This window comes from Quercus suber, unplaced genomic scaffold, assembly GCF_002906115.3.
Source record: "Quercus suber isolate HL8 unplaced genomic scaffold, Cork oak 2.0 scaffold_106, whole genome shotgun sequence".
Taxonomy (NCBI): domain Eukaryota; kingdom Viridiplantae; phylum Streptophyta; class Magnoliopsida; order Fagales; family Fagaceae; genus Quercus; species Quercus suber.
Genome location: NW_027069571.1, coordinates 314,212 through 341,427, shown reverse-complemented (window position 1 = coordinate 341,427; position 27,216 = coordinate 314,212). Strand labels below are relative to the sequence as shown.

Here is a 27,216-nt window from a genome sequence, read left to right as displayed (position 1 = left end):
GAAACCACTTTGAAATCTATGCTAAAAATGTTCTACCAGCATTCATGATTGATATAAGAGTCATCAGTGCCATGCAAACTAGGTACAAGGGGTATGAACCTCTTTAATTTGTGTAGGACAACAAAGGGTAGTAACAAGGGAGCATATTAATACCGGCTATTTTCTTGTGATCACATAACATTATTGTTAAATTACCGATTGTCCCAAAAGCTTAAGTTATTAGAAAATTATGAATTTAATCATTTAACCATAAGTCTAACACTTCCCCTCACTTGTGGGCCTAAATTTCCTCTTAATAAGTGAGAGCCCAACAAGTGGGAATTTAACATTTTAAATGGGAGGTAGAGTAAAACCAGGGGATCGAACTCAGGATCTCCTACTCTGATACCATGTTAAATTACCGATTGTCCCAAAAGCTTAAACTATTAGGAAATGATGAATTTAATCACTTAACCATAAGTCTAACAATTATATTCTCTTGAGATTGAACCATTTACTAGACCTGTGACTTGATCTCCCTATGGCATCCAGGGAGAAGCAGCCACAGTGTTCATGGTTTATCAGGACCTAAAATCAATTATAGTGCAAGGAAAAGAGTATTCAGATGATAAAAAATAAAAATAATAATAATAATAATTAAAAGTTAATAATGAAAACATTCAAGTAAATAGAAATGGTTTCTGCCTCCTTTTTCTAATATGCTCCTAAATCTGGAAGAAAGCTCACATCCTCAAAAGACTCTTACTCTATGATTGAGAAATACTCTATAGACATTGTAGATCACACGAACCAAATCCATAACGTCCAGATACATGACTTGCCAAATTAACACCAGGCTTAATGCCAATAGAGCAACAATCTAAACCAGGGATTTTGTAGCAAACCATCCTCAATGAGTCTAAACATCTAAAATATCATATAAACATAACTATATTCAATAATCGAAAATATTAGCACTCCCAAGAAAACCATAGCAGAAAATTTAAATAGTGCAATACATTATTTCTAACATCATTCAAATTACTTCAGGGGTCACTAATCAGTAGTCTTGAGAAATTACTCCAGATTCACTGCACTAGTGCTAAAACACTTGATTGAATGATATAGCACTAGTCAAAAGAGAGAACAGAAACAAGTGAACTCGACAGCCCAATAAGAGATAACTTCAAGTGACATTCCCAAAAGATAAACGAGTGATATTTGTTAAAGATATTAGTCCACATTCATTGCACTAGTACTGCAACACTTGTACTGCAATCCTGACGTACCACAGTCCTAAGGTTGATTTGTGTTTTAACTTAGGTTAGTATACTATATCTACCCTTCATTGGGATCACTGTAATACACACAATTCTGTGTAGTAAAGATGTAGTCACTCTGATGCGGGAGATGCAAGAAAATTTTTATTTGGTATTATTTATGTTTACAAGTCAATTGTATTTTTATGTTTTAGGTCCTAATAGTTTATTAAGCTATCAATGTATAATATTTGGAGGCAAGGTTAAATTTTGTAATAAAAAAATTAGGGTTTCCTACGCCAATTAGAACTAGGGTTTAGCAATCCTTTATAAGCAAACTATTGTACTCCTTTAAGAGTTAGTTAATATTTTGATCAAATGAAAAAAAAAAAATGGCATTTTGGTCTCATTGGTCTAGTGCTGACTCCAATTCAACACTAGGTGCTGACTTCTAGTGGTTTTCTCACTTGATGTTAACTCTAAGCCAGGCCTGACTTTTAAGTCATACCCCTTTATTTCCTATTGTTTCATTTTGTTCTAATTGTCCTGCGTCACACTTAGGGCTTTCCCATTATGGACATAGGCCATTAAGCTGAACTACGTTAATCCCTTTGTGACAGACAATTGATATGGAATCAAATGTTTCAAAGAATTTGGTGGCAAATTTATTGAAGCAAAGAGAGAGAGAGAGATAATGAGCATAAAACATAGTAGATCTAAAGAGAGTGTAAGTTACTTCTGTAATTTTCTCTATTAAGTCATCATTCTCATTGCATTCAGGATCCAAATCCTCTTCTTTCAATGCCAACATAATCAACTCAGACAACGGGGCCGGATCACTTAATTGTATTGCATTAAAATGGGCAAACCGGCGCAGAACTTGCTGGTACATAAGCTCCTTGCTGTCCGTGTATAGAAACATAGAAAACTCAGGTAAATCATATAACAGATAAAAAATTCAGGGAGGCATGGAAATCACATATCTAGCACCTAGTGCTTCCAACACCAATGAATAATAATAATAATAACTACAACAGTAACTCAGTAAAAGAAATGCAAAAGTTGATCCTTATTTATTTATTTTTAATAAGAAACAAAACTTGATAATAGGAAGGAATGCGAAAGTTGATTCTTCAGAATCAGAATCAAGTACATCAGCAAATAGTTTTTTTATGCAGCAGAGTATCAGTGGCTAAAGTGTACTGATAAAATGCATACTGCAAAACTAAAGCTCTGGTCCAAAATGTGTGTTCTTGGTATTTTAATAGGTCTTTCAATTAGCACCTAAAGGAGTCTTATACACACACACACATATTGATAAGTAATAAAACTATATAAATCAGGAAAATAAGTCACCCAAGTATACTGGGATAAATAATCACCTAAAGGAGTCTTGTATTATAAACAAAATACATTCTTTTTACATATAAATAAAGTACTGTAGATTTAAACAAGAGGAGGCAGAAAATTTGTTTCAAGGTGAATCCAAATTCTTTAAATTTATTTTATTGTATGAGGTGAACAGTTATAAATTGAAGATCATTGAAAGGGGAAAAAAGAGTATGAATAACATTTTATTGGGCAAAGAGGGGAATTATTATTTTGTTGGAATCATTGGCTTGGGAAACATGATTCAGATATTTGGAACTTAATTCCAGGATGTTTGATGTGGACTGCATGGATGGAGCGTAATTGTCAGTCCTTTGAAGATTCTAAGAAGTCATTAGTTGAGTTAATAGGCCTGTGCCAGAGAAGTCTTTTTGATTGGTCTTGGTGCTGTGGTTTTACAGAATGTTCTTCTATTGTTCAGTTTTTTTCTTCTCTTAGTTTAGTCTCTTGATTGTTTTATGTTGTGTTCTGTTTTGTGCTTTGCTGTGTTCATACTCATGAACACATTGTATGTTTCTTTTTCAACTTTCATCAATAATAATTCTTATATTACCTATCAAAAAAAAAAAAAGAGGGGATACATTGGTTGTGTGCTTCAATGGCCGAAGTCTAGGTGTTGCCACCGGATCAGAATTTTATTCAAATACATTGAGAAGTGGGTAAGGCTTTGATGTTTCAAAAGCACAGGAAATCTAGGGGCATGTATATTACAGTTTTGGAATATGGGGCTATGAATAATAAGGAATCAGTGGTTATATCGGAGGGCCAACAGCGATGGGAATGGAGGGCTTTTAAAACTAGACTCTTAACGGGTTGGTAGCCATGGAGGCAAAAGGAAAACAACCTTCAGTGGTGGATTCCATTGTTCAGTCAAATCCGGGAAAACCCATCATGATGGATTGGCACCAATCAAGCTCTTTGGGGGAAATACAATCCTTCAGAGACGTCATGATTAATGGCAGTATTAAAACAGCGGTAATAAGGAAGGAAACTACTAATTTATTGGAGTGAGATATTGAGGATAGCATTAAAACAGCAGCAATAGGGAAGGAAACTGCAACTTTTTTTTGGAGCAAGATATTGGGGATTTGAATAAAGTTGTAACAGTGATTTAAATGTGAATTGTTTTTTGAAAAAGAGAAATTCTATGTTCACAACATTTTCACAACACTTTCACAACAAATCCTAGGTGGCAGATTGTTACAAGCTATTACTAATAGGCAAGGAAGTAATTTCAGTGATGGATTCAAATTAAAAACCTATAACAACTTGCCACCTAGGATTTGTTGTAAAAATGTTGTGAACGTAGCACTTTTCTTAAAAAAAGGGCAAGATGGGAAGGGGGTGATTAAATGGGCTGGAGTGGAGGAGGCTAGCGTGTCAAGCCCAACCAATTCTGATGGGCTAAAGTTTGTGAAGCCCAACTCAAAGCCAAATAAAATATTGAGCCCATCCACAAATCAGTTTACAAACACAAGAACAAACCAGCCTACTAAATGGGTTTGGAGACAAAAGTTGACTCAAGAGGTGGGTTCACTTATACATGGGTCCACTCAATCAGCCCCGCAAATACAGTCAGATTATAAAGCTAAGAAGGATGATATTTTGGGAATTAAGAAGAACAATATATGAAGATGTGTGTCGGGTCGGTAGAGACAATTCCAGTATCAGTGGTGGCGGCACTGCAACCATCTGGATCACCCACATCAATCGAAGTCAGCTGTATTTCCAGAGATTCCAACTCTTGGTTGCTGCAAAACAGTAGGAAGCTAATCCTTCCTTTCTCTTATCAGGGAAGTCTATCGGAGTCATCATCGACTCTCCTTCCTATAATGGCTGGAATTGAAAAGTAAGAAAGAGGGAACACAGAAATAGAGGTGGGTAGGCTGCCAGCTGGGTCTGATGACTGGGCTGATATGGAAGAGGGTCTCCTGGAGGATATCAAATATCGATGATGATATGAGTAGTCTAAGTCTTAGTGAGGTGCTGAATAATGAGTTGGCTATATTTGGGCAGGGAGACAATGATTCTATGTGGGTTGAGCCACTGATGATGAGTATATCCAGTGCCAATGAGAAAAGTAATTTGATATTCAAGAATGGAAATAATACAGAGCAGCAACAATGTTCCAGCTGGGTTATTTATGAAAAGATTCCAATGGGTTTGGGAAGTACATGGGGGTAAAGGTTAATGGTTTTGAGGAGGCTATCATGGAGTTGATGAGTGCCACGGAGGTGAATTTAAAGGATGCCAGTGAAGGGATTAGCCCTAGAAAAATTAAAGGTAATACAGAGGTAAGGGGGTATAGGGAATTGAAGAATCTAATTTCCAACGTAAATTATAAATGTGGGGTGTTCCAACAGAAGGACAACTAAGAGTGGGAGGGTGAGGTCAAAGTTATGAATCTAAAGCTTTTATCATGGAATGTAAGGGGATTGAATGATTTTTAGAAAAGGTTGAGAGTTAAAAATCTGCACAAGCAGTGGAAAGCAGACCCTGTATGTCTTCAAGAAACCAAGTTAGAGTATGTTACTAGAGGGATGACAAGGAGCTTGTGGGGTAGTCCCTGTGTGGACTTGTTATTTGTGGGTGGGCTTCTGGACACTGGAGGTGTGTTGCTTATGAGGGATTAAAGGGTTCTGGAAAAGTTGGATGAAGTGGCGGGAGATTATTCAGTGTGGTAAATTCAGAATTCTGTCTTCTGGGTTTGAATGGGCTTTCACTGGAATTTATGGACCAAATTCTATGACAGATAGGAGATTCCTTTGGGAGGAGTTAGCCGGGGTTTTCAGTTGGTGGTCTGTGCCGTGGTGTGTGGGAGGAGATTTTAATGTAGTTCGCTTCCCAAGTGAGAGGTTGGGAGCAGAGGCATTTGCTTCTACTATGAGAGACTTCTATGATTTTATTTCCTCCGATGGTTTGATGGATATTCATATGAAGGGAGGTCAGTTCGCTTCGTCTAATACAAACTCTCATTCCTGCCTGGACAGATTCTTATTTACTTTGACTTTGGAGGAGCATTTTTCTATGATATCTCAGAGGCGTCTCCCCCAAGTTTTTTGATAAGTAGTGTGGTTCTCTACAATGAGGTAAGAGTCCATTTCATTTGAAAATATGTGGTTAAAGTTTGAAGGTTTTACGGACAGTGTTAAAGGCTAGCGGGAATCTTATCAATTTCAAGGCACACCCAGTTTTATTTTGGCTAATAAATTGAAGGCCCTCAAACTTGACTTGAAAAAGTGGAACCTAGAAGAGTTTGGTAACGTTGCTCAGAAAATAAAATCTTTGCTAGACAGTATTACAACTTTGGATGCAATTGAGGAGTCTAGACCTCTGTTTGGTAATAAAAAAAACTACGTGTACAGGCCAGAGCAAAGCTTGAGAAAATTATGCCAATGGAGGGAATTAGTTGGCGACAAAAATCTCGGTTTCTGTGTGTGTGAAGGAAGGCGATAAAAATACAAAATTTTTTCATAGGCTTGCAAATTCCCATCATTGCAATAACACCCTTGGGAAGCTAGTGGTGGAAGGGGACGAGATTACTAACCAGGCGGCTATCAAAGAGAAGATGGTAAACTTTTATGAGGCTTTATTCTCAGTGCTGGGAATTTGACGACCTCCATTGGATGGTTTAGCTTTTTCAGTTCTATGTTTTTCAGTTCTGGAGAATGAGGAGTCTTGCTGGCTAGTAAGAAATTTTTCAGAGGATGAGCTTTTTGAGGCAATTTCCAATATGAATGGTGATAAGGCTCCAGGTTCGGATGGGTTCGCTATGGAATTTTTTTCAACATTGTTGGGGGATTTTAAAGGCTGTTGTTATGCAGTTATTTCATTTTTTTCATCCACATGGATCCTTTGAGAAGAGTATCAATGCCACTTTTATTTCTCTTATTCCCAAAAAACCTAGGGCAGTTGAGATAAAGGATATTTGGCCTATTGGTCTTATAACAGGGCTATACAAAATTATGTCAAAAATTATGGCAAACAAACTAAGTCTGGTGCTAAATAAGGTGGCGTCGGAACCTCAAAATGCTTTCGTCAGCAAAAGACAGATTTTGGACTCTGTGTTACTTGCTAATGAGTGCCTAGATAGTCATCTCAGGTCTGGTATGCCAGGGGTTTTATGTAAGTTAGATATGGAGAAGGCTTAATATCATGTACATTGGAATTTTTTTATTTTTTTTGCTTCAAAGATGTGGTTTTGGCCCTAAGTGGAGGCAAAGGATTTTTTCGTGTATTTCTACAATTCGTTTCTCAATGCTTGTGAATGGCAACCCATCTGGCTTCTTTCATAGCTCAAGAGTATTATGATAGGGAGACCCACTGTCCCCTCCACTCTTTATTATTGTTATGGAGGCGCTTAGTTGAATGTTGGAGAAAGTGGGGTGAGGCAATAACATCTCTAGGTTTTCAGTTGGTGGTGGTCCTGGCAGACAGATAGTTATCTTACATCTTCTCTTTGCAAAGGACACTTTGATCTATTTGTGGGGCAGACCCAGCGCAATTTTGACACTTGAAAGCAGTTTTTTTATGGTTTCAGATTATTTTTGGGTTGAAAATAAATTTGGGGAAATCTGAATTGGTTCCGGTTGGTGATGTTCCAAATGTGGAGGCCTTGGCTCGTATTTTAAGTTGTAAATTAGCTTAATTGCCTATGAAATATTTGGGTTTACCCTTGAGCTCTACGTTCAAAGCTAATATTTGGGTTTACCCTTGAGCTCTATATTCAAAGCTAAAGCAGTCTGGAATGGTGTGCTAGAGAAAATGGAGAGACGGTTGGTTGGCTGGGAAGAGGAAAGGGGGCTTGACTCAAGCTAATTAAGAGTACTTTGTCTAGTCTCCTTACTTATTTTTTGTCCTTGTTTCCTATCCTGAGGAGTATTGCTTGTCCTGTTGAAAAATTACAGCAGGATTTTATGTGGGGAGGGATGGGAGATGAGTTCAAATATCATATGGTTGGTTGGAAAAAGGTGTATGAGCCAACTCAAAATGGGGGGCTAGGCATTAAGAATTTGATTCGTTTTAACAAGGCCATACTTGGGAAATGGTTGTGGCGTTTTGCTATGTAGAGAGATGCTTTATGGAGAAGAGCTGTGGATGCTAAATATGGTAATATGTGGGGGGGGGGGGGGGGGGGGGGGGGGGGTGTGTTGTTGGTGTTCTAATGGTGTGCAGGGGACTTATGGCGTTTGCCTTTGAAGAATATCCGAAAGGGATGGGACAGTTTTTGTAGTCTTGTTGCTTTTAAGGTGGGGGATGGTGCCAATATCAAATTCTGGTTTGATACTTGGTGTGGGAGGACACCTTTAAAAGATGTCTTTCCAAAATTATTCAGTATTGCCAATAATAAGGAATCTTCTATGGCTAAGCTTTTATCTTCCTTAGGGAATGGTTTCCATTGGAATGTTAATTTTGTTCGTCGGGTACAAGACTGGGAATTGGAGTCGGTGGTCACCTTTTTGGATTTGATTTATTCTGGTTTGGCAAGAGAGAATGGAGTGGATCAATGATGCTGGAAACCTTCTGCCAGTGGGTTTTTGAAGTTAAATCTTTTATAAGGTTTTGTGTCCTACAACCATTCTTTTTTCCCTTGAAACCTTTATGGAGACTGAAGGTGCCAACAAAGGTTAGTTTCTTCATGTGGACAACAGCTTTGGGGCTTATTTTAACTACAGATAATTTGTGGAAACACAGAGTAGTTGTGTTGGATTGGTGTTGCATGTGCAAGAAGGATGGAGAGTACATTGATCATTTAGTGTTACATTGTCATGTAGCTAGAGAGTTGTGGAATATGGTATTTTCTTTATTTGGGGTTCATTGGGTTATGCCATGCCATGTTGTGGATCTTCTAGCAAGCTGGTCATATGAATGTAGCAGATGTAAGTCCTTGGTGATTTGGAGTATGATTCCTCATTGTATTATGTGGGGTATTTGGCAGGAGAGGAATGCTCATAATTTTGAAGGATGTAAGAGATCAACTCATGATATGAAGTTGTTTTTTCTCCAAACTTCTCTAGGGTGGACAAATGCTTTGGGTGTTTTTACTTTTAATTTTTTGACAGATTTGTTAGATAGTTATTCTTTCTTTGTTTTATAGTTTTCACTGTTTTTTCTAGTTCCTTAGTATAATGCCTGTGTGCTTTGTTTTTTGTTTTTTTGTTTGTATTGTTTTCTATTTTCAATGAAGTTATATTACTTTTCTTTTCTTTCTTTTTTTGGGAGGGGGGGGGGGGTGTTTGGGGGGACAGATTAAATAAAAAAGGAAGGGGGAAGCAATCAAAAGGAAGAAGGCACTTTTAAAAATCAACAATTTAGTATCTCATCAACTGAAAGTTTTTATTCAGACATGAAAGTCTCATTAAAAACAAATTAAACCTTCATTAACTAACAAACTAAGTGCTAAAACTACAATGCCAGATCACAGGCAGGAATATATCATATGCAAAGATGGTTTTATCAATATAGTCTTTGACTACAATGAAATTCAAGAAATATATAGCAACAGAATTGTTACCTCAAGTTCACCACATTTGCAACATAGAGATGAGTGTCATGCTGAAGCAATGCCAAGACATCATCTGCCATTCCAATGTATGAGCAGTGTCTTACAACATCCAGTAGACCTGTAAAAACATGTATCAGTGAGAAGCATTGGGTAGATCTACCAAACTCGAACAAAAGGTCCTCCATATAACAGACAAAAAAAAGCTAAAATTCTCACCAGAATGACAATTGCAATCAATTTCATCAATCAGCTCCTGAATGCTGGTAAGATCTGCTGTCTCCTTTTGGTTCCTTCTTTGTCTTACAGAAGACCTAAAATTGGAAATTTATTAACACACAGACCTTCCAAGCGCTTTCTGAAATTACAATTCAATGCATGTTGGAGAATTCCCTCAACAGAAAAATTGAATTGATAATGATTCCATTTGCATTTAAAAAGATAATGGATATAATTCACTTTTCCTTTGAATTTTTTTTTTTTTTTAAATCCAAACCATTAGACTCCTCTACCTAATCACCATGGAATCCCTGTTTGAGCAGACTTGTACTCTTGGAAATAGAGGACCATTTGTTTGTAGATTTTATAGGATCGTTTTCATTTAGAATCTAAAGTTTAAGAAAGCTAGTGTATACATCCTATGCACTTAAGCTTTCCATTTACAATAAAATACATTATTTATCCCCCCGCAAAAAAAAGCCTCCATATTATTATATGAAGGATCTAATTTATAATGTTTTATTATCTATCAAACAAGAGAACCTTAATCGAATGACTAAAATTGTGAGAAGAGTCACCATTATATGTAACAGTATTTGGCCATCTCAACTTTGGTGAAGCACAGCCCTACTATAATTTGTCCACAATAATAACAATGATGACGACAATGAAAACAATACCAAAAACTTCAGTGACAAAAATCTGAAGAGAATTCATGTTGTTCTAATCAAGTTTCCGTACACTTTCGACACTCATGAGAAACAGCTCAGAAGTCCATCTCTCCAAAGTGCTCCTACATGACTTATTTGTGTAAAGCAAATGCAAATAAACCAAAAACAAATCCTACCTCACAGCAGTCAAACTAGGATTGTTTTCAAGTGGTCCATGAGGCTTTGCTTGCAAGTAGTGATGCAACCTTCCAGCAGGATCCAATGAATCTGTCCTAACCATTTTATGCACAGGAACTTTTTGTGATTTTGAACCTATCAATTTATTGTGAGACACTTTCAAGATGAGGGCGCTCCCAGATAATGAGCAAGTATGGTTATTAAAATATATTAGGAATATAGGCAACAAGAGCATGCAACCCAATTAAAAGGGAAACACTTCACTATACCAGATGGTGAGGGGCTGACACTAGAATCCTTGATTGTTCCAATATTACCAGATGGAGATGGTTCTACTATCTGCCAGACCATGAGATAAAAGATGCCAACCAGTTTAACAAGTTAGACAGCAACATTCATCTGAATTATCAAGCCACAAATATAGTGAAAGCACCACAAGCCTATTCAGACTGGATGAGTATTAAATATTGACTAAATGATAAAAGAAACTCTTTCCCATCAACTTAGGCTTTTGGGACAAGTGGAAATTTATTATGATATTAGACCACATGATCTTAAAACTAAACTTCAATTCCCATATAAAATTTAAAATGTCCAAATGTTGCACACCAATCATTTAGAGAAGTTGGGCCCATACCGTGAATGAGTGTTCAACATTGATTACACAATTAAATTCACTCTTCCATCAAGTTAGGTTTTTTTGACAACTGGAAATTTATCCATGAGAAATTCAAACTACACATCCAAATTAAATCAAAGTGTCTTAGTCCAAGGAATGTAGAATAAATTTCTCAAATTCTAGTGGCAGCTCTGCAATTTGGATAATTAACATAAAAACTGACATATTCTCATTACTTGAAATGAAATCAACCTCTAAACATCACTTAAATGGGCAAGCATTGGCTTTGTGATGCAGCAATGTAAGATTGATTTGTTGCTACTTCATAATTTAATCCATTTGAGATTAATTTTATCAAGTCAATTGTAGCAAGAGTCTTAAGATTTTAGTAGTCCAACTAGAAGTATTTTTCATATTCTGGATTCACCCATTCTGCAAGCATTTCAATCTCGGCTTTTGGATTCCCTTTCCATTATTACAGGTTTTCCCTTTGTTATTTATTTAAAAATAAATATAAAAAATATAAATAAAAAATAATTAAATATAAATAAATATAAATATAAATAAAAAAATAAAAATAAAAATAAAAACTATATTTCAAATTTTCATTGTGAAACTTGTGAACTTGCTAAGCACCATCATGCTTCTTTTCGTTTACCTTCTCTCTCTTTTTTTCTTTTTCTTTTTTTTTTTGATAGGTAAAAATAATATTATTGAAAAGAGACTACGTCGTGAAAATAAACATGAAGTAGCCTAAAGAATTACAATGGGATAATATCTACATATGAGTTGGCTTGATGAAGGGGTGAATAGAGTTACTATCAGTAAAACTCGATACAAAAGACCACTCGTAAAGAGAACTAATGAAGGATGCTTCTTTTCATTTACCTTCTAATATAACTCTGCATCCATTTGCCATTATTCATGGTCATGTTTGGTGGCCTTCTTGTGAGGTATTGAAGCAGCCATGCAATAATAATTTGCTATTACTTTGCAAAATCGCCCCTTCAAGAATTACTTTATGGGGTCCACGTGTGAAGTCCAATCGAAGTGAAAGTCATGTGGCTTTAATGGTCTAAGTATGAGTCTTTCAGGGTTAAAATATTTTTTATTTTGTTTTTATTCTATTACTTATATTTAGGAGCAAATCTATAATTTCCGCAATTCCAGCAAATTAAGGGTATCTTGGTCATTAGCTAAGTCTAGAATCTTCTAAGAGATACAAGTGTCTTAGGTTTATTTAGAGTTCAAGTCAGTATTTTATTAGGATTAACTTTACTAGTCCAATCACGAGTCCTAAAACTTCTAGTACAAGGAAAGAGTGTTTATATATATTTGTGCTCAAGTATTCAAGGGAGATAAGAGCAAATTAATAAAATTATTGAGTGTTTTGAGCATAGAGGCACATTGGCCTTTGTGGGTTATTTTCTCCCTCTTTTTCTTTTTCGTGATAAGTATGTAAAAATTATTTATCAAGAAACCAGGAACAAACCAGTACACAGGTAGTGTACTAGCAGTGCAACGATTTTTTTATTATAAAAAAGTACAAAAAGGAAGAGAAAATACTCCACATACTCCTCATAAAAGTGCTTGGAGCATTTGCTAACCCAAATGGCACGACTAACCATTCAGATAGGCCATGAAGAGGTTTTGAAAAATGTCTTCCATTCATCTCCAAGACACATTCTAGTCTAGTGATAGCCACTCAAGCTTATCTTAGAAAATAATTTGGCACCAGACAAACAATCCAACATATCATCTAACCTAAGAATTGGAAACCTATACTTCATAGTGATCTTGTTAATAGCCCTACTATCCACACACATCCTACAAGACCCATCCTTTTTAGGTGTAAGGACTAGAACAAAACAAGGTCTAATGCTTCTTCTCTTTTTTGATAAGTAATGGAAATTTTATTCAAATCATAAAAAACCCAAGTATACACAACATATTCAGCTGGGAACAATAACAATCAAGTACACAAGTTACAAGCATAAATCAGAAAAATAGAAAGGCTTCCAATGAAAGACATCCAATTTGATAGCATTCTAAAAAAGAAAAGTTTTAGATCGGCTATTGTCCTTTTAGAATCCTCAAAGCACAGGCTGTTTCTCTCACGCCAAATGCCCCACATCAAACAGTGAGGGACAGCCATCTAACACACACCAATGCGATGGCGACCAAACTTTCCTTGGAACATGCTAGAAGCTCAACCACAGTCTTTGGCATTACCTAGTAGAAACCAAACAAGGTGAAAACCATAGACCATAGCTCGATTGCAATAGGACAATGTAATAAAAGACGGTCTGCTGATTCACCAATTCTTTTACACATATAACACCAATCCAAAATCTTCAATTTCCTCTTGTGTAAATTATCAATCGTTAAAATATTCCCCAAGGCTGCAGTCCAGACAAAAAATGCTACTCTACAAGGGACCTTTGGCTTCCAAATGTTCCTTTAAGGGAATAATTGATGGTAGACACCCATCTGAGCTCAATTATAGCTACTCACCACAAAACCCCTTCTCTTGGCAGGCAACCAGCATAGCTTTTCCTCACCAATACTCCCTCAAAGAGACTCCATATAAAACATCCATAAAATCCTAAACTAAACACAAGAACTCCCTATCCCAATAAAGAACCCCATTGGGGAACTTCACAAGATTAGCCACACATGCCTCTTTATCACTACTAATGTTGAATAACTGTGGAAAACTCAATTTCAAAGGACTATCCCCACACCAAACGACATACCAAAATTTCACTCTTGACCCATCTCCAATTGAATATAGCAAGAAAAACTAGACCAACCACTTCTAATAGACTTCCATAAACTCACCCCACAAGGGCCTAGAACATAATTAGAGCACCAACCTCCCCCCTTGCTTCTATATTTAACCCATATTACCCTTCTCCAAAACGCATCTCTCTTCGTCCCAAAAGCCATAAACATTTTCCCAACAAAGTTTCATTAAAGCGTCTCAAATTTCTAAACGCCAACCCCCATACTAACTAGGATAACCTTTTATCTTTTTTCTTCTTCATTTTTACCTTAGACCAATTTACCAAGTGAAATTTTGAATCATTGCCCAAACCAAAGAAAATTCCGTTGGAGTTGTGATATAACCTCTAGTTAGCAACTCTCCCACTTGTTTTTGAATTTCCTCCTTTTCTGAAGGTTTCATCCTATATGCAGGTTTGTTGGGCAGAGATGATCCAGGTACAAGATCAATACAATGTTGGATATCCCTCGTAGGAGGTAAGTCATTAGGCAACTCAATAGGGAATACATCTTCAAACTCCATAACCAATTGCCTAATCTCTACTGGTATATTCACAGAATCTAACTCTAAAGCAGACAACAACATAGACACAATCCCTACTTCCAAACTTTCATTCATAAAGGACTTAGTGACTAAGAATGAAAATTTGGGAATAGAGGACTAAGCTTTAGTCTTTGTGACAGTAGAGTGAACTTCTTCCCATCTTTGATCAGGTTGTATAAGTTCTTCCTCCCATCGTACATGGTTCTTCCTGTCAAACTGCCAAGGTCTACCTAACAATAGATGGCAGGCATCCACCTTGACCACATCACAAAGGACCTCATTAAAGAATTGCTTTCTTATTGAGAAAGACACCAAGCACTACATGTCAACCCTCACAAACCTCCCTCTTTTTGAGGCATGACAGCTTTATAAGGTTGAGGATGATCAATTGTCTTCAACTTCATCTTGTCTACTACTTCTTGAGAAACCACATGCACACCCTGTTTTAGATGGAACAGGTAGTGCAAAAAGATAGTACCCCTAAGCCATTCTTTAAAGCATCACTCTCAGCAACATTATGCTAAGCTTGTTGCTGTGGAACCACCCTATCTCTTCACAAATGCTCAATCAAGGCAATTAATTTCCTCCTCAACAATACTACCTCAACTGGAAAATCAAATTGACCCCCTTGATCCCCATTTCATTGGCTACAATGTCTTCCTCATCTGCTGTAGAAATAGCAGGTCTCTTTCCCTTAGCCTTTCATCCCTTCTCACTCACCACTACTTATTGTTGTTGCAAACTAATCGCTAATGCAATTGAAGGCTGTTGTTAACTGAAGGAAGGTGTTTAGGATTAAAATTAACAATCAAGATTGAATCTTGATGGGTTCTTGGAACTAGAATGAAGAAATATTGCAAAAGAACTTGAATCCTAAGGATCTCAAACTCTGATACCAAACTAGTGTAGGGAATGTGTGTAGGTTTGAACTGTTTTGGACTTTGTTCACAACGAGAGTTGCTTAGAACATTTAGTAGGTAGTAAGGCACCTCTGCAAGAACACAAAGTTACAATGAAAAAAGCACTCAAAAGACTTAAAATCATTAATTCTCAAAACTGATTAGAAAATGAGAGTTCAAGAGTACTTATCCAATCTGTCCTACAACTAACAACCATTAGTCTCTTGCTAAGTGTCAAAATAACATTGGCTACATCTAATACAAGTAAACTATTCATTAACATGACTAACTAATTTGGATAAGAACGGTACTAACATTTCTTAACAGTTAAGGCTGCCAACTTGAACTCAATCAACACATCTTAAAACAACTTAGAAGATGCTCCTACATCACAAGCCCACACAAATGATCTTGGAAAAATGCCCAACAAATGAGTATTGCCAATGGTTTTAGATGACAGGGCGGTGCGAGGTTCCCATGGATAGAGAAATGCAGGCCAATTCTCAAGAAAGAGCATTTGAGGTTGACACGTGATTCACATGGATGGCTACAAGAGGCACATGCATGGATGACACACCAGTGAAGAAACAACTTATAGGCAAGGGGAGCTAGTAGGACTTGTTTGTGACCCATAGAGAGGTCCTAAAGCCTAAAAGAGAGGTAAAGATGCATAGGTGAGAAGGAGATTGTTAGGTATACACTTGTGAGTGAAGTCCCAAATTGAATAATGAGAGGAGTAAGTGGTTAATATAACATAGTTGAGCCCAAACTTATAGACTTAAACTTTGGGTTAAGAGATGTACCTATATATTATTATATTAACAACTTAGTTGGAGCCTCCCCGAGGTGTTATCTCAAAAATGCTAAATCAAGCCCATACATAAGAGTCAGCAATCAATATCAGCTTTACTTGTTCGAACTCATCAAATTGTCAGTCATGCCCATAAATATGCCCAATACATTGGCCTGGATTCCAGATGCATTTTTGCTACAGCTGTTTTTGCCTATCTATGAAAAATTGAGAATGATTATTTTGTTAATTAATTTAATCAATATCTGAGGCAAACTTAAGAATTTTATTGATTCGTTTGCCTACTCAATAAAGGCTTTTTTTCCTTCTGAGCATTTTGGAATGGGTACTTTCAAATTGTGCTAAAAGTGTATTAAATAGTTAAGGTTAGTTTCTCAATTTTAAAAAATATTTAGGTCCTTACTTTTCATCAAAAGGGTGTACTTCAGATTCAATGATTACTCAATAACAGACATCTAGGTTTACATTTCTGCAACACCTCATAATCAGAGCAATCAAATTCTCTAGATTTTTAAAATCCAAGACAGAATTTTCCTTTTCTTGATTGTTCCCTTTTAGAACTCATTTTGGAGCTAGCAAATCCTTGATAGTGCAGTAAAATTATAATATGCTTTGAGCATCACCTAGATATGAAAAATGTATAGGTTTTCAATCATCCCTCAAATTTCAGCCCACTAAGTAGACTTGGAGGTAATGTCTTCTTGTGACTAAACACAATGTCAAAAGGATCAAGGCTAGCAAATAGAAGAAAAGAGAAACGCACCGCTGGCCTTGGGCTTCAAAGAGTGGGACTTAGAACTCTCCCCCTTTTCAAACATCACCAAAATTTTATGGGCTTTAGAATCCTTGCCCAACTCAATAGCCCATTGGTCTTTGGTCTATACTAATTGGGAACCGGAAGTATCCCCCTGCTCAAAAAATACCAAACCTGGACTTCGGATTTTATTAGCCTAGCCCGAATACCCACTAGTCTGATATTTTAAACTTATCCTGAGTGTTCCCTTCCCACGTGGCATCCATGTGGGTACCACTTTTGAAATCATCTTAGTAACCATTATCTTATGGGATTATCACACTTCTTCGAAATTTTGGCGGACATTCAGCCTCCAAAGCCCACATGTACCACCTAAATCAAGTATTGGCTAGTAATGAGTATTGGCTAATAAAGGGAGATAACAATGCTTAATTGGGACTGGTTATCTGTCTCACATTTGCCCATATATTGCTTATTTTTTAGTGCGATTAGCCAATTATACATGCACGCAGAGTTTCTCATATAGATGTTATTTAACATATCCTTCCGTATATGATATCAGCTCCTAGTCAAGGTACTCTTTTCTAATCATAGTCTGTCATCAATAGAATCCTATGCAGATGCTGACAAGGTAGGTCCTATCATGAATAGGAGCTCCACCTCAGGGTATGGCACCTTTGTAGGAAGAACTTTGGTCACTTGGGGAAGAAAGAAACAGATTTATAAATTTTAACTATAGTGCAGGTATATTAACAATATGCATATTATTATTTGAGTATAATAAGACCAGTGTTAGTTAATCAAATTAACCTAACACAGGATTTTCCCCAAATTGAACATAAGCTCATTGTTATTCTTTTTTAACCCTATTTGAGGTGGACATAGGAGGAAAGTCTTAAAAAGCAGATATTTTCTTATCGAAGACTCAAATGGATCTAGTTTGTAGTTCAGCGACCAAGTTGCAAGAAATACCTGTTCCTGAAATGTCTGTGCCTCGTTGGAGTTTCTCAATTTTGATTCAACCACTGACTGTATCTTCGCAATAATAACTTCTTGATTTAAAAGGCTTACCTGCATATGACAGGCATGTTGTTTTCAATTAGAACCTCACAATATGGTATCCTTATGAGGTTGACAAAGACTAACATTCTGCATCAGCTGTTCCAATAAGAACCAATCAAAGAATAAGCAAGAAAAGCTAAAGATGTTTCTATTTTTTCACTTCATAAATCATAATGGTAACTCTTGCCTCTTTCAAGGTATTTCTGATGAAGTCCAGGTATATGAAAAAATTGAGTATCTCTCTCTCTCTCTCTCTCTAAACAAGAGGTAAATGCGTAACTTAGACATAACCCCTTGCTTTCAGGGTATTAATTGGAAAAACAACACATTTGCAGAGAACATCACATGATATTTTTTGTTCCAATTTATGGTTCAGCTTAGTGAAAAGAAAACCACTGATAATAACATGTTTAATTTTTCTTCTTGTATTCTTAAAATATTTTTAGTAGTTTCTTTTTTTGATAAATAATGTAAGAACTTTTTATCATAGAATAGCCAATCCAAGTACACTGGAAATGTACTACAGTGACAGAAATTAGTAATCCAAATTACAATGATCAAGAAGAACAAGAAGGGACAAAGAAGTGCATGAAGGTAAAACTAAGCTCCATTCAAGGAAAGCATGGAAGAAAAAGGACTTTATATCAGGGATTGACCATTCCGAGTCCTCAAAGCATCTAGCATTCCGTTCCTACCATAAACACCAAAATAGACAATGTGGCACAAACCTCTAGAAATCTATATTTCTATGTCTTCCAAACTTGCCCTGCCATGAAGCCAACAACTCAATAACTTTATATGGCATAACCCAATGGATACCAAACAAACAGAATACCATAGACCACAACTCATATGCTATCGAACAATGAAGAAGAAGATGATCCATTGATTCCCCACACCTTTTGCACATATAGCACCAATCAAGCACTGCAATATGCCTAGTCCAAAGATTATTTGTAGTTAGAATCTTACCTAGAGCGGCAATCCCAGAAAAGAATGTTACTCTAGGAGGAATCTTCAATTGCCACACCATTTTCCAAGGAAACGAAATGTCTGAATAAGGGGATAAAGCGTGATAAAAACCTCTAACCTCAAAACCTTTACTCATTGCTAGTTTCCAACAAACCTTATCAGCACCAAAGCCCTGTACATTTGTGGAATAAAGCATACCCAACACAAATCCAACACTTCCTCCTCCCAATCCTGCACTGGGCAACGGAATCAAACGTCCCAATGGATCCTCCCATGAGAGAAACACATGACCTCTGACACAGAAGCCTCTCTTGCCCGACTAATACCATACAACTTTGGAAATACTTCTTTAAGAGAACAAACCCCACACCATACATCCTCCCAAAACTTCACATTAGTACCATCACCCACGTCATACCAAAGAAATTTAAAAAAAGCTAACCAACCACTTCTAATTGATTTCCACACACTAACACCATATGTCCCTGATACCGGTTTTGTGCACCAACCACCCCAACCATCCCCATATTTCGCCTCAATGACCCTCCTCCAGAGGACATCTCTCTCCAATCCATATCTCCACAACCATTTTCATTCCGCTTTTTTAGATTCCCTATCTTCCTATACATAGTTTTTTTTTTTTTTTTTTTTCATTTGTACTGTTTGTACATATTTTTTTGGCTACTTCATTTTTCTAATAAACAAGTCTTCTCTTAATACAAGTTTTCTTACATATCAAAATAATAATAATAGATAAGTAAATAAAATAAAGAAGTCTTTTATTTTTTCAAAAGTTTTCTTCTAATAGCCACAGTAAGCCATTATTACATCATGAAATATTGCAATGGAAAAGCCCAAGCTGATCTGCAAGCTGACCTAGGCTAAATCAATTTACTCTACCCCAAGACATCTCATTTTACTAATTGATTGATTTATTGCTCAAAGTTATACATCACCCTAGGTAAACAAAGAAAAAATATTAATATTACCTCTGGTTTCAACTAGTATTTACTGGAAGAAAAGTGATACTATTGCCTCAACAGTTAACATGGGTACACATTGTAGAAAGTTCAATTATGAACAAGCGCATAATATAAGCAATCGAAAGGATATCAGACAAGATGGAACACCATCACAGAATACCAAGAGACTGATGAATTTCATTGGATTTATTTTGCCTTTAAGTTCTAAGTTGGCAATGTTATGCACTCTGGGTTTAATTGCACGATAAAACTTTCAGCCTGTACCCTTAAGAAAAAAAATATGCAGTTTTTTTTCTTTCTTTCTTTCTTTCTTTCTTCTTCTGCTTTTTCTCACCCTAGGTAGACTCGACCTTTCAGTTAGGTTTGGATATATCAGAAAAGACCAGGGGAACAAACCCAGAAACATGTACCTCTCTCTTAGTTGGGTGCACATTCACATCAACATGCTCAGGTGGCAATACGATTGACATATATATGAAGGGTTTTGATGCTTTGGGCAGTGTTGCAGCATAAACAATTTCAATAGCTCTCTTCAAAGCAGTGCATTCTACCAATCTATCTGAAAAAAGAAGGGAGGGGGGGGAACACGTGAGTTCTTATGTCATTACTTTACTACCATTACTAAAGCATGCTAGAAAACCTTTTATTTTATTTTTAAAACGGAGTTTTAGGAGTTAAAAATAAATATAAAATCAGGTAAATTTCCTCACACATTTATGAATATACTTGTTGAGAGAGAGTTATCTTGTTTTTTTTTTTTATAAGTAAAAAGATGTATATTCAAAGAGCTACCTCATGAAAAAAAAAAAGGTAGAGCAAGGAGTACAAAGAAGGAAACAAACAAAAGAAGAGACAACAAAACAAACATAAACCAACAAAGAACTAAGTACAAAGCAGAGAATTAAGGAACAAAGGGAGAGAGTCACTAGAGGTGATTCCCCAAGCCCTGGTCCAATCAAATAGGGAACCACTAAAGAAAGCGAGCAACTGGTCATCGGATTTGTCCGTATCCTCAAAGGTTCGCCAATTCCGCTCCCTCCAGGTACACCACATTAGGCACAAAGGAGCTAAATTCCAAATGCTAGAAGAGTGTTTTCCAAACCAATTCCACCAACCAAAAAGCGTATCTGCAGGAATTGGCGTATCTGGTCATTGGAATTTAGCTCCTTTGTGCCTAATGCGGTGTATCTGGAGGGAGCGAAATTGACGAACCTTTGAGGATACGGACAAATCCAATTACCAGTTGCTCGCTTTCTTTAGTGGTTCCCTATTTGATTGGACTAGGGCTTGGGAAATCACCTCTAGTAACTCTCTCCCTTTGTTCCTTAATTCTCTGCTCTGTACTTAGTTCTTTGTTGGTTTATGTTTGTTTTGTTGTCTTTTCTTTTGTTTGTTTCCTTCTCTGCAACCAGAAAGCGTATCTGCAACCGATCTTGGAACCAATTCCACCAAGCATATTTAATTTGAAGATTTTTTTTTTAAGCTGATATGAAGGAAATTTAGTAAAAATAAGAAAACTAAAAGATTGAGCAAAGTGAATCAGGAATATTAGGGGAAAAAAAAACTGTCATGGCTAGCAACACAATCATTAGAAAAGCTACAAGTGAAGGGGCAGGTAGGAGATGCCATATGGTCCAAAGACCATTGAGGAAGGGGGAGTGGAACAAAAAACAAAAGGCAAAACAGAGAGAGTTAAGATGCCTTCCACCTTTCTTTTTGGATACCAAGATGCCATTCACTAACCAAACAAAATTTATATTACTTTCATGGTGCAATTTGAATCAGAAAATTTAATTTGTACACAAAATTTATATTACGTTTCCACTTATGTCTCAAAAGTATCATTTCACAATAATAAGAAAAGGATTTAAGTAAATAAAATAAAGAAGTCTTTTATTTTTTCAAAAGTTTTCTTCTAATAGCCACAGTAAGCCATTATTACATCATGAAATATTGCAATGGAAAAGCCCAAGCTGATCTGCAAGCTGACCTAGGCTAAATCAATTTACTCTACCCCAAGACATCTCATTTTACTTATTGATTGCTCAAAGTTATACATTGTTAAATTACCAATTCTCCCAAAAGCTTAAGCTATTAGGAAATTGTGAATTTAATCACTTAACCATAAATCTAACACTCCCCCTCACTTGTGGGCCTAAACTTCCCCTTAATAAGTGGGGGTCCAACAAGTGGGAATTTAACATTTTTAAATGAGAGGTAGAGTAAAGTCAGGGATCGAACTCAGGATCTCCTGCTCTGATACCATGTTAAATTACCAATTCTCCCAAAAGCTTAAGCTATTAGGAAATGGTGAATTTAATCACTTAACCATAAATCTAACATACATCACCCTAGGTAAACAAAGAAAAAATATTAATATTACCTCTGGTTTCAACTAGTATTTACTAGAAGAAAAGTGATACTATTGCCTCAACAGTTAACATGGGTACACATTGTAGAAAGTTCAATTATGAACAAGCGCATAATATAAGCAATCGAAAGGATATCAGACAAGATGGAACACCATCACAGAATACCAAGAGACTGATGAATTTCATTGGATTTATTTTGCCTTTAAGTTCTAAGTTGGCAATGTTATGCACTCTGGGTTTAATTGCACGATAAAACTTTCAGCCTGTACCCTTAAGAAAAAAAATATGCAGTTTTTTTTCTTTCTTTCTTTCTTTTTTTCTTCTTCTACTTTTTCTCACCCTAGGTAGACTCGACCTTTCAGTTAGGTTTGGATATATCAGAAAAGACCAGGGGAACAAACCCCAGAAACATGTACCTCTCTCTTAGTTGGGTGCACATTCACATCAACATGCTCAGGTGGCAATACGATTGACATATATATGAAGGGTTTTGATGCTTTGGGCAGTGTTGCAGCATAAACAATTTCAATAGCTCTCTTCAAAGCAGTGCATTCTACCAATCTATCTGAAAAAAGAAGGGAGGGGGGGGAACACGTGAGTTCTTATGTCATTACTTTACTACCATTACTAAAGCATGCTAGAAAACCTTTTATTTTATTTTTAAAACGGAGTTTTAGGAGTTAAAAATAAATATAAAATCAGGTAAATTTCCTCACACATTTATGAATATACTTGTTGAGAGAGAGTTATCTTGTTTTTTTTTTATAAGTAAAAAGATGTATATTCAAAGAGCTACCTCATGAAAAACAAAAGGTAGAGCAAGGAGTACAGAGAAGGAAACAAACAAAAGAAAAGACAACAAAACAAACATAAACCAACAAAGAACTAAGTACAAAGCAAAGAATTAAGGAACAAAGGGAGAGAGTCACTAGAGGTGATTCCCCAAGTCCTGGTCCAATCAAATAGTGAACCACTAAAGAAAGCGAGCAACTGGTCATCGGATTTGTCCGTATCCTCAAAGGTTTGCCAATTCCGCTCCCTCTAGGTACACCACATTAAGCACAAAGGAGTTAAATTCCAAATGCTAGAAGAGTGCTTTCCAAACCAATTCCACCAACCAAAAAGCGTATCTGCCAGAATTGGCGTATCTGGTCATTGGAATTTAGCTCCTTTGTGCCTAATGTGGTGTATCTGGAGGGAGCGGAATTGGCGAACCTTTGAGGATACGGACAAATCCGATTACCAGTTGCTCGCTTTCTTTAGTGGTTCCCTATTTGATTGGACTAGGGCTTGGGAAATCACCTCTAGTAACTCTCTCCCTTTGTTCCTTAATTCTCTGCTCTGTACTTAGTTCTTTGTTGGTTTATGTTTGTTTTGTTGTCTTTTCTTTTGTTTGTTTCCTTCTCTGCAACCAGAAAGCGTATCTACGACCGATCTTGGAACCAATTCCACCAAGCATATTTAATTTGAAGATTTTTTTTTAAGCTGATATGAAGGAAATTTAGTAAAAATAAGAAAACTAAAAGATTGAGCAAAGTGAATCAGGAATATTAGGGGAAAAAAAACTGTCATGTCTAGCAACACAATCATTAGAAAAGCTACAAGTGAAGGGGCAGGTAGGAGATGCCATATGGTCCAAAGACCATTGAGGAAGGGGGAGTGAACAAAAAACAAAAGGCAAAACAGAGAGAGTTAAGATGCCTTCCACCTTTCTTTTGGATACCAAGATGCCATTCACTAACCAAACAAAATTTATATTACTTTCATGGTGCAATTTGAATCAGAAAATTTAATTTGTACACAAAATTTATATTACGTTTCCACTTATGTCTCAAAAGTATCATTTCACAATAATAAGAAAAGGATTATCAAAATGACAGTAAGCAAGCAAACAGAGAACTTAAATCTATAGGACATGAAGCAATGCTGATCATAAAACTAAATTTGAAAAGAACATGAGATGCACCTTTTCAATTATATATAAGAGGGACTGATATTAGCCAAATTTCAAACTTGATATGAGATCATTACTGTTTTCTTTTGAGGAAATGCAAAAGTATAGAAGGTAAATCAAGTATTGTACTGTGTAGAATGAGGCAGTAGGCTCTTTGGAGGCCCGGCTACCTCAAATTAGTCATAAATCCTGTTTCGTTTTTTTTTCTTGGTTTAGTATGGGTGGATTTAGAAGTTTTTTTATTGAATCTAAGTTGTTTCAGTTGGTGTGGAGGAAGGAGGGAACTTTTACTCCCTTAAGATTTTGAACGGGAAAATATTACATGCAATCTGTTTTCATGGGTAAGAGTGCAGTGCTTTGGTGATGAGGAGTCTGGAACACACTGTGATAGGTTAATCCTAAGCACTTTTTCACGTTCAGGGAGGGTGATACTGCCTATACTTTGCAAGGGGGTCCAACTCGTTTGGTCAATACTTGCCTGTAACAGAGCTTAAGGTAGCAGGGTTGCGAAGAACTATCATTATTCCTGCCAATAAGTCACAAGGAGGATGGAGAACTTTTGGGATTGAATTAAAAAGAATATTGGAACCTTCCCAATATGCGTTGGGTAGACTGAATTTTGTACCGTACAATTATAAGCAGGTTCCAAAAAATCGTACTGCCAGGTCCAATGTGGAAGCTGTCAAAGCTCCAGTGCAGGCAAGGTTGAAGCCTGTTCCGCAGCCTTGTATCAAAGAGAAGGTCAAGGATGGTGTCGTGGAGATATTGTGGAGCCTCCGAGAGACAATTCTTGAACACAAGTAGTAATGTATGAAACTCAGGCCGGTAGTCTTCCTCAGGCAGCTATGGGTGGTGGTGAGGGTGGGTAGTGTATTAATGTAAGGCTTTTTGAGGAGAAAATCTCGGAAGGAAATAAGCTCAATATTCCATTGAAGTTTAATTCGAATTCAAAATTGTTGAGTTTGGAAAGTTGCAAGATAATAGGAAGTCACGTTGGTTAGGGAGAGGCTGATTGTGGATGTGAATGAGTTTGGAAAGAGGCGGGTTTCCTGGGATAGAGTTAAGAGTGGTAAAATAGCTGGCAACTGGGTAGAAAGGAAGAGTAATAATGTTAAGAATAAAACCGTGAGGCTGGGCCCATGCAATCACAAAGCCCAATTAACCTTGAGTAAAACAGCGGGTCTTCTAGGAAGTTTAGAGTCTAATTTGGGCCTAGGTTTGTCAGGCCCACGTAACTTTGAGGCTGGAGAAAGTTCTATTAGCGGCTTTAATGATCTGGAGACTTCTCATCGAAACTGCTTCGATAATCCGAGCCTAAGTAGAAGTGAATCGAAGAAGATTGAGAGCTCCAATGACTTGCCCACTACAGCGGTGATGCATGCAATGTCGCCAAAGCTGATCTCGGACATGAGCTCTTCCGTAGCAGCGACGGAAGTGGCAGGCGACGGAGATTAGCACAGCCCGACCTGTTTTGCTCCGTCATCCACCATGCCAATAGGACCAGAGGAAGTGGCCCATGCATCCCACAACTCGGTGTCGGCGAATGTGACCTGAGTGGGTTGATGTTGGTGCCGGTGGTGTCCTCGACGACAATGCCTTCTATTATTGCTCCGGCAATGATGGGTGCAGATAGTTTTGGTGTTTCGTCGTGTTCAGACTCAGTCCTACACCATGCCAGTCAAGCTAGTAGGGGTGGTTCAAGCATCCAGTGAATCCGTAACAGCCTATAGTGACCTGATGGTGTCGGCGTAGGTGTCTTTGTCTTCTCAGGTGGCAACAGAAGATGGGAAGAGATTTTGTGATTCGGAAGGTTCAGCCACTACAAATTATGATTCTGATTCTGAGGGAGTTCATCTTCCTGGCCCCACTATTAGGAGTTAGTTAGAGATTTGGATAAGTCTGGGCTAATTCCAAAGACTGGATGCTACAATTGCATGATGGTAGACAATTAGTGCTCCCATTGTCATTGTATCGATCTCCAGATTGTATGTCAGGCTGCTCAAGTTTGGAAGGCGAGTGTGTTCCAGGTAATGCTTCTATTACTAAGGCAGGACAGAGGGTTAGTTAGGCAGATAAGGTGAAAGGCTAGTAGAGTCCTCGTCTATGTTCCTGGGATAGTGACGAATATGTGGAATTTGATGAAAGGTTGATCTATAGTGAGAGAGGTGATGAGCCACTAGTGTGGTACCTTTGGCCACTGAAGGTCCATTGGAGGTGGTGTCTAGTCATGTGAAGGAGATAGGGTGTAAGGAGAGTGTGGACAATTGTCAACTATCACAATGGGTAACTAATAGGATAAAGGCTTTAAGAAATCTGTGAGCACTTCGTTGGAAGGTTTGAGGAGCAGATTACAGGATTGTTATTAGCCTTGGAGACCAAAAGAAAGAAAAACAGAAACTTATGGTGGGTGATTAGACAAAGTTGGTCAAGTCAGGCCAAAAAGGTCAGCGAGAGTTGAAGAATTTGTTGTCTTCCTTGAATGTTGAATATGATCCAAGTAAAGCTAGGAGTGCAAGTACTGAGAGGGGTGTTGTGCCTTATCAATGAGTGTGAAGATTATTTCTTGGAACATTAGAAGGTTGAATGAGCAGGATAAAAGACTCAGGGTTAGACATTTGATTAGGAGTTGGGGGCCAAATGTGGTTTGTCTTCAAGAAACCAAAATGGGGCTAATTAATAGAGTAGTGATTCGTAGTTTTTGGGGTGGCCAGCATGTTGACAGGTCTTATTTAGGTTCTTGTGGAGCTTCAGGGGGGGTGTTAGTGATGTGGGACACCCAGGTAGTGAATAAAATGGAGGAAGCAATGGGGAGATTTTCGGTTTCTTGTAAGTTTATAAGTGTGTCAGATCAATTTGTTTGGGCGTTTATGGGTGTTCATGGTCCTAATTTACACCAAGACAAGAGGTTTTTGTGGGAGGAACTTTGTGGATTGAATAGTTGGTGGAGTTTCCCATGGTGTGTGGGTGGTGACTTTAATGTGGTTAGGTCCCCTTCCAAACAATTGGGGTCTACTTCTTTCAATGCTGCTATGCGGGAGTTTTCCAATTTTATTTCGAAACAGAGTCTCATTGATCTGCCTTTGCAAAGGGGTACTTTTACTTGGTCAAATACTAGAGAAGTTGCTTCGAAGGCTAGGCTAGACAGATTTTTGTTTTCTGCAGATTGGGAGGATAAGTTTCCAACGGTTTCTCAAAGACGGATGTCTAGGTTGTGCTCGGATCATTTTCCAATTGTTCTTGAGGGTGGTTCTTTCCAAAGGAGTATG

The 27,216-nt window shown here is 37.2% G+C and overlaps 1 protein-coding gene across 1 annotated transcript in view; it reads right to left on the bottom strand.

Annotated features, from left to right (window-relative positions):
- Positions 1-24,471, bottom strand: part of LOC136068248 (DNA mismatch repair protein MLH1) — a 30,781-nt gene extending 6,310 nt beyond the window's left edge. Inside the window, exons 1-8 of the mRNA XM_065775158.1 lie at positions 24,429-24,471; positions 20,035-20,219; positions 17,580-17,678; positions 10,466-10,535; positions 10,196-10,331; positions 9,349-9,443; positions 9,142-9,250; positions 1,975-2,140 (exon numbers count right to left, since the gene is read on the bottom strand). Of these exons, the coding sequence (XP_065631230.1) occupies positions 1,975-2,140; positions 9,142-9,250; positions 9,349-9,443; positions 10,196-10,331; positions 10,466-10,535; positions 17,580-17,678; positions 20,035-20,219; positions 24,429-24,471 (903 nt within the window). The remainder of the gene's footprint in view (positions 1-1,974; positions 2,141-9,141; positions 9,251-9,348; positions 9,444-10,195; positions 10,332-10,465; positions 10,536-17,579; positions 17,679-20,034; positions 20,220-24,428) is intronic.
- Positions 24,472-27,216: the final 2,745 nt, after the last annotated feature.